This window comes from Notolabrus celidotus, chromosome 8, assembly GCF_009762535.1.
Source record: "Notolabrus celidotus isolate fNotCel1 chromosome 8, fNotCel1.pri, whole genome shotgun sequence".
In the NCBI taxonomy this organism is placed as follows: Eukaryota; Metazoa; Chordata; class Actinopteri; order Labriformes; family Labridae; genus Notolabrus; species Notolabrus celidotus.
Window position 1 is genome coordinate 17,286,048 of NC_048279.1, and position 12,444 is coordinate 17,298,491.

The following is a 12,444-nucleotide window of genomic DNA, read 5'->3' on the forward strand; positions in this document are numbered from 1 at the left end:
AATACTGAGGTATTCAAAGTACTTTTTAAAAAATCTCAAAACGTTGTATTTTCACAAAGCATGAGTGCAGTCAAGAATATATAGGTGTACATTCTGTTACATTATGTTTATCTAGATTTGAAATCTCTTAAAACTATACAATGGAATAAAAACAGCAGCTAAGTTACTTCAAGCACAGACAACTTAGTTTGAAATGTTCATCTGGAATGGAACAAATGTTAAGTAGCTCAACACGCTTTCTCAGGTTGGACAGTGACTTTTTGTATGTTTGGGCAGAGTGGGAAACAGGGAGAACATTTCATGAAATGATAAGTATCATTCTTCATTTCAAAAACCTCTAACACGGGCTGAAGATATGGCCATGGGTGCTCAGGTGGAGAATTATAGCCATCATTACCACCTCTAAATGAACTGCCTGATCTGAGTAAAATCTGCTCTGTGTTTGCTCCACGTTGAACCGTGGAGACGCACGATATACAGGTTTGACTAAACCACTGAGACAAACAGAACTACACAAACACATTTTACTATCTTAGGGATCAGATTTTAGAAAAGAGAAGGAAATTCATGAGCTGACTTCAAAGCAAAAGTAATGAGTAACTCGAGCATTGATAGAAATGTAGTGGAGTAAAAAGTACATGTTATTCTGTGAAGCACTTTGGGCTGCATGTTTTTATGTATGAAAGGTGCTATATAAATAAAGTTGAGTTGAGAGAGTTGTTAAATTAGCAGAATAACTAGATCATAAATACCTGTTTATTGTTTCAAAATAATGATATCGTGGTTTTATGAGGATCAAAGAATATGAGGTGTATGTTTTCAAAAGAAAAAGAAAATCTCATCCAGATTTGAATGCACTTTGATTTCATAACAACAGTGCACCAAGGCCCAGCCTTTATTTAGATAAAAAACAAACTTTAACAAGTCAATCCATACAAAAATATAAATATTAAATTAATACATACAATTTTTTAAGAGATTGACAACAAATATAATTGTTTCTTTAGCACTGGCAGACATCTAGCAGGTAATCCTGAAGATAACCAAGGGACTCGTCCACATGAAGAGGTAAGGCTTGGCCGAGGTCAGCATAGGATCTGGAATGGAAGGCCGCTACAGCTTCACGAACAGCAGCTTTGGATACCTTATCATCCTGCTTGTAGACCAGGGTGCCAACTTTGCAGTTCTGTTCACCCACTGAGCTGCACAGAAAGCCTGCATACAAAAGATGACAGAAATGGACAGTAAACCAAATAAGGTTTGAGGCAGGTCGGTAGTCTTTTAAACATTTAATGGGTGGGGTATCAAAACAAAAAAAATGACAAAACAAAAGTTTATTCCGTTGGTTTTCAGTCAAAAAAAGAAAGAAAGAAAAAAAAAATTACCACACAAGCATCAAAAGCAGATTAATGTTAAATGTACAAAATAACATCTACATTAGCCACCAGAGGTGAAACAATTACAAGAATGCACAGGCGTGAAAATAAGTTATGTAGGTCAAAGAAAAACGTAAAGGGGAGAGGAAAGGTAAACAGATTTTCAGGACAGTCCTGTTTTTGTTTGATCATTTTAACCAAAGTCAGAACTCTAGTTTTTCCTTATTCTCAGTCTGCTGTGTAAAAAAGGGTTCCAATAAAACAGTTCAGTGTAATCCCATATGGTATCGCACCACATATTGCACATTCACTAGAATCTGAGGTTTCCCACAGGCTCCAAGCACTGTCTGCTTCCTGGCAGCAGGACGATGGAAAGCTGACCTCATCAATACAGACTCTGGTTTTGATCCGTATAGAGTCCATCCAGTGACCACTTTTTTTGAAGTTTCATTGAATAACAATGTAGGCAACAACATTGTTCTAATGACCATTTATTCTAAGATTCTGAGACAAGCACCCACATTTACTTCCAAAACTGATGTCTTCAATTTAACAGGATTTATATGGAGGAATAATGTACATGCATACTGTATATGACAATAGGATACTGACCCTTAATACTAACATGCTTGTCAGCACTAAGGGTTGGTCTTCTATTGGTTGCATTTCCCACCTGGGCACTACTGAAATCTTGACACAAACCTGTTGTGTGTATTTGTGTAGATACTGGGCTTTATGTCCGATGGGGCAAAATATCCAAAGTATGGGGCCTCTTAACTACATCTAAATGGTGAACAGTTAAATGAAATGTATGTACAGGGCAATTATGTACAAGGGTGAAACACCAGAAACCTCATAAATCTGAAGCAGTGCAGTGCTTTAGTAGCTACCGCAAATGCAACCTCAATGCATCCTCTTTCCTATTCATCGCCACAATAAACTCCTAAATAAGACATGAGTTCTGGGTTTTATTTTCAAGATGCATATATAACTGCTTTCCTCATCTGTTAGGAGGAAAATATTTTATTTGCAGATCATAAGAAAAAGTACGGTTTGGGTCCTGCTTTAGTTAGCACGATGTGGAACATCTCCTCCTGCCTCCTCACAGCTCAGAAGAAGTTGTAACACATAGCAATATAACCAGTGTCTGATTTGGCCGACTTCATTGACACTCATCGCTGGAGCAAAAAGTTTAGTAACAGCCGGCAGAACAGGGGTGTCACTGCTCTGCATCACGCTGTTCAGGGTCACGGTGCCCTGCTCTTTATCTTTCCTCTTTAGTAGCAGTATCAGTAAGTATTTTGAGTTTTGTTATTTTAATGTTTAAAGCAAACAAGCCTGCATATCAACCAGCATGACAACTCTGAACACCCTAAAATCCTCATGGTATCCAGCGCCAAAGGCTTTTCATGATAACAGCTGAAAAAAATGTTTGCACAGCGTACTGATATTTATTAGCATCTCACCTTTCATTGCTTGGTTATAGCTGAGCAGCAACATCCAAAGAAGGTGGACCAACTCTTCCCACTTCTTCCACCTTTCAGTACCATCCTAAAGAATTAATTCACAGATCAGTGGCACTGAACAGTCGCATGCTGTTGAAAATAACCTTGGAAATCTTATTTCTTATTGATCAATGATACTGGCCCACAAGACAAAGATGAAAAACAGATATATGAACCAGTGTGATATTCACCATGGGGTCAGGTTCCAGAGTGCAGGTCATTAGAAAGTGCAGCAGAAGACTGAGTGACATGGGAAGAGATATTTTCAGTGGGCATGCATAATCCAACAGATGTTCCAACAGCTTACATCTCAGCAGTTTACTCTGCAGGCTTTCCAGCAACAGCATCCTGGATGTTAGAAACAGATGAGTCAATGAAAATACAAAAATGTAGAGACTGGGGAAAAGAGGCAGACTTTGCTATTGAGAAAATAATAGTATCTTTTAGTTGTTTCTTTTGAGTAAATAGGTTCCACGCTGTTTCTAAATGTACGTATTACCATCTTTTTTTGTTGTTTTTTTTCATTTTTGTGATATATACTAACAAACAAATGATGGTAAAATAATGTTTATGTCTTCTTTGTTTTGGACTTAAATGGCAAATGTGAAACCTTATCTCTCCTCCTCACCTGTGAGCTCGTAGGGGCACATTGCCGATGAGCATATGGAATAGCTCCTGGGACAGTTTGGCAGAGGTGAGAGCTGGAGACCGGTCAACCTCGACAGCCAAGGACAGCATCCTCTGGAGGATGGACACCACTCTGCAGGGGAGTAGAGGAGAAGAAAATGAAATATAGACAAACAGTCATAGAATTATCCTAAAAATATGTCCTGTGCTATAGAAAATGTTTGTATAGTAACATTGCTGTCACCTCGTCTGCTTAAGTTATAAAAACCTTTATATCAGAAAGATAAATGGTAGATGAATTTCTATTTCCTCTTTCAATCACCTGACATGTTCATTTCTCTCTCTGGCCAGTTCTCTCCTTTGTCCGTGCTCTGTCGATTTCATGATTGCAGAGATGAGCCACTTGATGACATCCCTGACAAACAAATAAGAGTTTTTGCAATAAAGTACAAGTAGCACTAGAAAACTTCCCCTTTCTAACAATGCCAACAAAAACTGTATACTGAGAAATCTATACTATCATGATTATGTGCAGCGTAACCCTCCAATCTGTTCGTTTCTCAAACTCACCTGACATAAGGGAACTTCTGATCACATGACAGTGTCACCTTTGCGATGGAGAGATGGAGGGTAGAGGAGGAATACTTCACCTGGAAGTCATCCTCCAAAGTCTGCACAACATACTCCAGGAGCATGCGCACCACCTCAGTCCGATGTTTCTTTGTGAGGTCCTATAGAAGCCACAAGGGAAAAGATAGACTGTTGACACGTCTACACAGAGGGGCAGAGTGATACTGACAAATACAAAGATCTTATTTCTTTCCCTGATTAAAGTATTAACAATGCAACAACATTTTGGTATTGACTTTTACTGCTCTGAGACACACTTTTAAAAGCATATTCAGGTTATAGAAACCAAGTTGGAAAGTTTGTAATTCATTTATAAGGCAGCTCAATAACCTGGGAAATTTCACCTCACTTCACTCTTCATACTTCAGTCAATTAGACTAGAACAGGGGTTCCCAAAGTGTGGGTCGGGACCCCCTGGGGGGTCACGAAACACAAATAGGGGGTCGTGAGATGCCTGCCAGGTTGTTTTTTTTTAAAAAAGTTATTCAAAAACAGTACATTTTACCCATTATAGTAAAAAATATAGACAAAAATAGTAGCTAAACTTGAAATAAAACCTTGAAAATAGAAAATGGAATTAGTTTTCTGCCTTCCTTTGTTGCCAGATGACTTCTAAGTTCAGGGTGAGTGAACAGTTAATCATCAAAAGCATCAGTAGCAGTAGGTTCATTCGTAAAGGCACAGGAAACACAGCTACATGCTCATATAGGTAGGCTAATTTTCTGCAGACCAGCTAAATAAAGCCACATGAAATCAATTTGAGGGACAGTGGGGGTCGCGAGACTTTGGCATCTATATTTTGGGGATCATGGGCTGAAAAGTTTGGGAACCCCTGGACTAGACCATGTAACAATGTTGAAGCCATTTTCCAATATTACAACCAATATACCATTCATATATTCTTGTATAGAGACATATGGTACTGTTCATTGATGTGGTATTCAGCTGGTCACACAGCTTTATTATGTATACATTTTGTGGTACCTGATTGGCCATGAGAGTACTCAACGACTCCCAGTCCCATGGAACTGTGGTTTTATCAGCCATGTGGTGTCTGCAAACAGAATTTTAAGTTCTTCATTAAAAGACAGACAGGCTGAAAGTTAAAACATTACTATCAGCTCTTACTCCCCTCACCTCTGTGTCCTCATCAGCAGATTAAAAGCCTGCACACACAGGTGATAGGGACACTGTTGGTTCAGCAGAATATCATGCAGCAGGTGGACGGTGATATCCTTGGGAGGGTAGTAACCAGGCTTCAGCAGATCAGACAAGAGCTGTAAAGTGCCCTCTGGGTAGTTCTCATCAATGGTACTGTACACCAGACTCAGGCTCTGACGACACAGCACACGTGGAGATCCTGAACCTTCTTCTACTTCATCAGTCTAAGAAGAGACAAACGGAAAATGCCATGCATTCAACCTGCCATACAATCAAATGTGACAGTTTATAAGAGTGACAGAATAAAATGCAAATATAAACATCAAGGGCAGTTAAAGGCTCACTCATATTTATATATTTGTGGTTAATGATCACAAAATATATGAAGAAATAACTAATCTCAGTCTGAAGTCATTAGAGGCGAGTAATCAGAGGTCTGGGTCGGCCATATAATATGTTTAGATTTCAATGCGGGCAGAGAAATACACAGTTTTAAGAATGGTTAATATACAGAAATATATGTCTCACCATGCTTACAGTCAGTCCAGACATTATTTTCCTGAAAGTAACTGGGCAAACAAAACGCCTATCCTCCAGACTGGCAGCCCTGAAGTCCATATCCAATCTGGTCTCTGACTCCGCCTGTTCTTCATCAATCCCCTCTTGCCACAGAAAAGACAGTGGACTATCATTTACCACATACCCTCCGTATTGCCCGCTCTCAGATCCGCCATGGAAGTCCTCACTTTTAGTTACAGGAATGTTCCAGTGAAGGATGTCAGAACCATTTGATGCCTCATCATCTTTAAACTCCTTTGTTTGCCATTCAGACGTGTCAGCGGATGGTGTATGTTTAGAGGCGGGCACTGGTTCAACTTGTCTCGTGTGGTCCTGTGATTTGAGGCTTGTTTGGGGCTGAGAGTGGAGGTTGGCAGGCTCAGAGGGGCTTAGTCCAGTTGCAGGGAAGTGGCTCGAGTGATCAGAGAGACAGCTTTGTACATTGTCTGCTGCCTCTGATATCTGTGGTCCTGGGTTGGAACTGTGTGCTTTATCATCAGATGAAATTGGTGATGATAGAGAGGGGATGAGCATCTCTGTGCACTGTGATGTTTCTCCAACTCTGCGTGGTTGACGGATGTTCAGTGACATTGGCATACAATCTTTGGTTAAAAAGACAGAACATGAAGTTTTAATTTCAGTGACATGAGTTTCAAGAAATGGTAGTCGATTGATTTTCACAGTTGGTACACTAAGGTTTTCATGAGCAGTCTGGGTTCGGTGTTGTTCTTGATATCTCTGCTTCTCCTCAGAGTTCAACTGGTCTTGCTCTGGAGCAGTTGGACCACTTAATGTGCTTCTTTTTAAGTTGCAATCTTGTTCATTCAAAGTTTTTTTTGTTGTGCCTTTTTCTATCATTTTAAAATTGTCTGCTTTTTTCACATTTGCTGTGCTTTTCTCAGTCAAGTCCATCACTGCCAAGGGAGCTGAACTTTTCCTTTTGCGCAGCTTCAGGTCTGGAAGACTCCACTTTGGGTCTGTGAGGTTGATATATTGCTACAGAAGGGAAAAAAAGAGAATACCAGAATTATTTCTCTAATTTTGTTCAGATAGATAAAAAAAAGTCAATGTTAAGGTATGCATTTCTGTACTTGAGAGGAGATGTGTTAGGATAGGGCAAACTGATAAAATACTGTTTTGGCTTCATACAGCTGCCAATAGTTATATTCTGCCACACCTTTTATATGGCCGCAGCTTTCTCTCCAGGTGCATAAAGCTGTTGCGGATAATGTTGCAAATCAAGGAACAGTCACACAGTTGAGCTATACTACTATGTGCTAATGTATCAAAGAACATAGAAAACACACACAAAAAATCACTGTTAACCACATTTATAAGCGCCAATGACATGACGATGTTTAGAGGTAGGGCAATGCTTAGGGCTATGCATGGAACACATTTTACATTGTTAGTATGAATGGGCAGATGATGGGTTGCTTGCCCCCCCACCCCTTGGAATCTGGTCATCCCAGCTACCAACCCAAGATCCTAAACTATTAATGGCAATTTGCCTCGTCAAAGGCGTGACTTATGTTAAGACCAACTGCTCTGGCTACATTGCAGCCGGTTGTGAAAAACATGTTTGTTTTCATTTAAATGTGGCAGTTGTCCTTTGTGAATACTTTCAGTTGCAACTTTGATCAAACACTGGTTTCTTTTCTTTCATTCTTTTTTTTTTTTTTTAGCAATAGAAGAAATACAATTAGAAGATGTATGAGTTAAAGGTGACATATTATGCTCCTTTTCATCAAAATATATTGGTCTAAGAGGTCCCCAAAACATGCCTTTAAAGTTTACACTCAAAAAAACACTTTAAAATCAGATTTTGGCATGCCTGTAAAACCCTCTTTTTCAGCCCTGCTCAGAACAGGCTGTTTTCCGTGTCTGTGCCTTTAAATGAGAATGAGCTCTCTGACCCCGCCCCCTCAGGAAGTGGATGCGGCCTCGGCTGTCCAGCACATTGATCTAATGTTTACATGTTAGCTGAATAGCTAACAGGAGAGGCGCCTGCAGCAGGACCTTTCTGAATGATTGGTCACAGATTTAGTGTCTCTTGTTGTTTGTACTGTATGTAATGTACTACTTTATGAACCACCTCGACCTCTGAGGTCATCAGGTACTGGTCTGCTTTCAGTCCCTAGAGTCAGAACGAAACATGGTGAAGCAGCGTTTAGTCATTATGCACCACATATCTGGACCACTCTCACCTCTTTCAAATCAAAGATTAAGACTTATTTATTTGCCACTGCCTTCCTATCTTAGTTCATTTTAACCCACTCTAAATTAAAATTTTAATGTAATTTTTAATATATTTCTAATTTTCCTTTTCTTTTCTGTTTTATTATATTTTTCATTCTAATTATGCTCTTTTATGCCTGTCTGAATGTTTCCAATGCTTTTAATGTTTTAATGTAAAGCACATTGAGTTGCCCTCGTGTATGAAATGCGCTATACAAATAAAGTTGCCTTGCCTTGCCTTGCCTACGAACATGTGGCTAAGTGGCTGTGCTAACTAGCACTAGCACTTTTCCATGAAAAATAAAAATCATCCACTAGATCTTCAAATCTGCAGACGTGGGGAGTAAAACCGACCTTTATGTTTATTAAGACAGCCTACAGCTAGCATGCCTCCCTCCTATGCTTCTTGTTAGCACACGTGTGCAGGTAATGAAAAACGGAGGAGGAGTTGAGTTGTATTTTATACAATCTATGGGCTGAACAAGCTCCAAGCTCTGACTTTGATATCGTTATGATGTATGAAAAACACTGAAAACTGAAACAATTATGCATGATATGTCACCTTTAAGACCAACTGCTCTGGCTACATTGCAGCCGGTTGTGAAAAACTTTTTTATTTTCATTTAAATGTGGCAGTTGTCCTTTGTGAATACTTTCAGTTGCAACTTTGATCAAACACTGGTTTCTTTTCTTTCTTTCTTTTTTTTAGCAATAGAAGAAATACAATTAGAAGATGTATGAGTTAACACTCTGTTGTTTGTTTTAATATATTTTGTTAACTATACAGTCAGAGATGAGCCACCCCAATCAAAAAGTCCAGATTCGCCCCTGATGACAAGTTGGCTTCAGCCCTCTCCGGGCAACCGTTGGCCGGGTGTGACTTTGCCAGCTCAAAGAACTACACTACACAGTTGTTGCGAGATAATGAAAGATACGTTTTCAACACAACTTGCTTATAGCCACCTAAAGTGATTTGAATGTGGTAAATTCTTTCAAATTAAAGTTGTTTTATGTATATTTATGTCAAAAACAGCTCGTTTACATAGGCTTTAATATCCCGTCAGAGGAAAAGAAAACATCTTACGTATTGTCACTTTATAGAGCCACTTTTCAACACCAGAGATTAGTGATACAGTGTGTATATTTGGATTATTACCTGACTCGTAAGAACGCTAGGTGTAGTAGGTTAATCTGACTTCAGAGCTCGTCTTTTCTGTGGTCGCCCCCTCTCGTTTCTAATGTTACCCTGTAGTTAACACTGGATTCTGATCGCGTGCAGGCTTACCGTTGGGACGTTTACTTTCAAGGCATCAACGTCCACTCGAACCTCCGACAGGGGCAGCGGGTCCGGGTCGCCTTTGGTCATAAAGTGCTTGTAAGAGCCCATTATCTCCACATCAGAGTCCTCTTCTTCACTGTCTGAGCTGAGCACGATCACATCACCCATGCTTCCTCTTGCATTTATACTCATACAAGACAAAACAGCTAATGTTGTGTCATAACTCACTTCAGTGTTACCTGAAGCAGAAACTTAAAAAGGGAGAGGAGATAACGTTACGTGCATCTCCCTGTCATCTTTTGTGTGAAACACATGGTGATCGTCAATGTAACCTTAGGACTTTGGCATTTCAGTGCCCAGGTAGCCAGCCAGATGCGGTAGTATCTTCATTGTTTACGGGACTTCACACCTGAACTACACAGTTAAAATCGGAGCAGACTTCATCCGAAAAATAAAATCCGATGACAAAGTCCATACGAGGTTGTCAAACTGATCAGACACATCTGCAGAAATGGAACTAACTTCCTGTTTTTGTTGATAGATTTTTTCTTCTTTGATGTTTTGGATCCCAACCAGCTTGCCTTTATGTCTCCACCTACTGTTCCGGAGTGGAGTGAGTACCCAGAGGAACGTTTTACTGCTTAAGACTTTCTCTTCTAAGTGTCTGGAGACAAAATTGAGATTCTCACTTCAGCCTCTTTCAAGTTTCAAATTGTTCTCATTCGTTTCTCATTAGTTTCTCCTAAAATTCACTAGGAGAATTAGTTGAGACCATGACATTAGTCTTATTTGAGACTTAAATGAGATGTCTCATTAATGGCTAATTTTCTTCTCTTTTTTTAAATATATTTTTGCCCTTTATTTGACAGGACAGCTGAAGAGAGACAGGACATGTGGGGAGTAGTGAGCGGGGGAAGACATGCAGGAAATGGTCGACCGGCCGGGAATCGAACCGGCGACCCCTGTAGCCTCTGTATGTGGGGTGCTTAGACCTCTAGGCCGCCAGCGCTCAAAATAATCCACTTCTTTAATTGTAATAATCTGGTCAGCCCTTTTGCGGCCCATATTTTAAATAAATCGTCTGTCATACCTGGTATGAAATATCTATCAATTGCAGTTTCTCTCAAATACACTAAATCTTTGTGAAGGTGTTTTGTTCCAAACAGACTTGTAAAGTAATGACCATATTGTGAAGTCAAAGAAGAGATTACTTGATATCTAAATAGCTGATCTTGCAAGTGGTTCAGATGTTTTAATGAGAATTGTAAGTTTGTGGACAATTACATTGAAATCTTAATTTTGCAGGGCACTATAAATGTTCATGAAAAGATGAGCTCAGGCTCTTTCTTTGCTCCATCTGAGCTCAGCTTGAGACACAAAAACTGAGTCTGACAAAAACAAATGGATGAGGTTAGATTGAGACAATTGAGAGAGCTCCCTGATTTCTCCACCTGAGCTCAAAAGGAGTCACAACACTTGAGAAATACCTAACCCGTTTCAGATTTTGACGAGATCTCCTTTTCAACAGAAAGGGAGACTAAGAGACTTTTGTAACTTTTTTCTGGAGGCAAGAATGAGAAACAGGAGACATGGTCTCATTTTGCTTTCAAACAGATCTCATTGTTGTCTAGGAGACATAAATGAAACACTTTTGAGACCTCCTCTCTAAATCTATTTTCCTATGGTTACAGCTCAATCTGCCATGGTTACTTTTGATTACTGATAGTTTTTCATCAGTCGCTTTGGTACATTTCTCAAAAGAATTCGTACAAATAGCAAAACACCATGGATTACATGCAAAAGCCAGTATCTTGCTCATCTCAAGAGTAAATATCTGTGTCAATGAACATGTCAGTGCCATCAGAGTGACAAGTCCTTGTGTCATTGTGTACGGATAAGACAGTCAAATTGCTTAGTCATGGTGTCAATATAACAGTGTACTCTGGAGGGACGTTCTGATGTAAACTATGGCTAAAGTTTTGATGACAGTTATTGTAAATTGTAAGTTACACCTTAGTGTATTGGCTCTTATATCATCAAGAATGTGCATATGTCCTCTGCCTCTTCCTCTGTTTTGCCTCCCAACTGCTCCACCACACAGCCTCACTCCTCGTCCTCTTCTTCTTCTCTCTGGCTGTTGACCCAGTCCAATTCCTTGTCCTTCCATTGTCAGACATTGTGACATTGTAGCATTGTGTTGTGCTCCGGCTATATATATATATATATACTTGCCAGTTGATGGTTTATGAGATGCACCTTTGAGCTATGTCAGAAAACTGGTTGATCATTGGTTGATCTAAAGCTTCACACATTTCCCTTCGTTAGAGAAAGTCAAGATTCACCTGGGAGCAATTTACCAATTCAGGACAGATTTAGAAAAAAAAGTCTAATGGAAATGTACAGAAATATGACTGATATATTCTGAAAACATGTTCAACCATTTTGCATGTGAAGACTTGCAACTTGTTAAAAAAAATGAGAAACTGCTTTTTTGTATGTGCACAAGTGACGCAATGATGTGAAGATTGAACAAGTAGTTTTGAGAATTTCAATTTTGATCTGAGAAATGTACCAAAGCGACTGAGAAAAACTGTAAATGACTTTTCAACCTTTTTGATATTACAAGCAAGAAATTGTAACAGAATTACTTGTAAAAAATTCTCAAGTTGGTTGAGAAAGATCTCATCTTACATTAAAAGTTTGCCCTATTTCACACTGTGTACAGTTGATGTTAATTTGTCAGTGTTGGTACTGCATTATTCAGGTTACGGTGATTTGATGTTAAATTGACTGAACAACCACTAAGCTTCATGGCAAAAACTAAATACAACATTTCTTCTCCCCTTTTAAAAAAACGGTGCAATATTGAGCAGTTTGCATTAGTTCACCGGTAAACACGTTCAAAGTGACTATACTTCCCCATAATGAAACAGTCAAACCTAAATGTAATATAATATAATATAATATAATATAATATAATATAATATAATATAATAATGTACTTTATTCATCCCCAAAGGGGGAATTCAGGTGTTTGGCAGATAAAATTATAAAAATCAAATAATACAAA

General features: G+C 39.1%; 1 protein-coding gene and 1 long non-coding RNA gene across 9 annotated transcripts; one reads left to right on the plus strand and one right to left on the minus strand.

Annotated features, from left to right (window-relative positions):
• Positions 1–872: 872 nt before the first annotated feature.
• simc1 (SUMO interacting motifs containing 1) lies at positions 873–9,924 on the minus strand. 8 transcript variants are annotated; one of them, XM_034690330.1, is made up of 12 exons: positions 9,252–9,346; positions 7,035–7,073; positions 6,740–6,853; positions 5,828–6,459; positions 5,276–5,523; positions 5,123–5,192; positions 4,079–4,239; positions 3,831–3,923; positions 3,510–3,641; positions 3,073–3,229; positions 2,843–2,927; positions 873–1,215 (listed from the first exon to the last, which is right to left on the minus strand). In XM_034690330.1, the coding sequence occupies exons 4-12, from the start codon at positions 6,452–6,454 to the stop codon at positions 1,004–1,006; spliced, it is 1,785 nt and encodes a 594-aa protein (XP_034546221.1). In that variant the 5' UTR covers positions 6,455–6,459; positions 6,740–6,853; positions 7,035–7,073; positions 9,252–9,346; the 3' UTR covers positions 873–1,003. The 8 variants fall into 8 exon arrangements, with proteins under 8 accessions (XP_034546221.1, XP_034546218.1, XP_034546214.1 ...); XM_034690327.1 differs by lacking the exon at positions 7,035–7,073 and having other exon boundaries at positions 9,252–9,374; XM_034690323.1 differs by lacking the exons at positions 7,035–7,073; positions 9,252–9,346 and adding an exon at positions 9,381–9,924 and having other exon boundaries at positions 5,828–6,853.
• On the plus strand, positions 9,167–10,277 carry LOC117817577. The gene is made up of 3 exons (XR_004632163.1): positions 9,167–9,470; positions 9,916–9,987; positions 10,244–10,277. It is a non-coding gene; the product is annotated as an uncharacterized LOC117817577 (long non-coding RNA).
• The last annotated feature ends 2,167 nt before the right edge of the window (positions 10,278–12,444 follow it).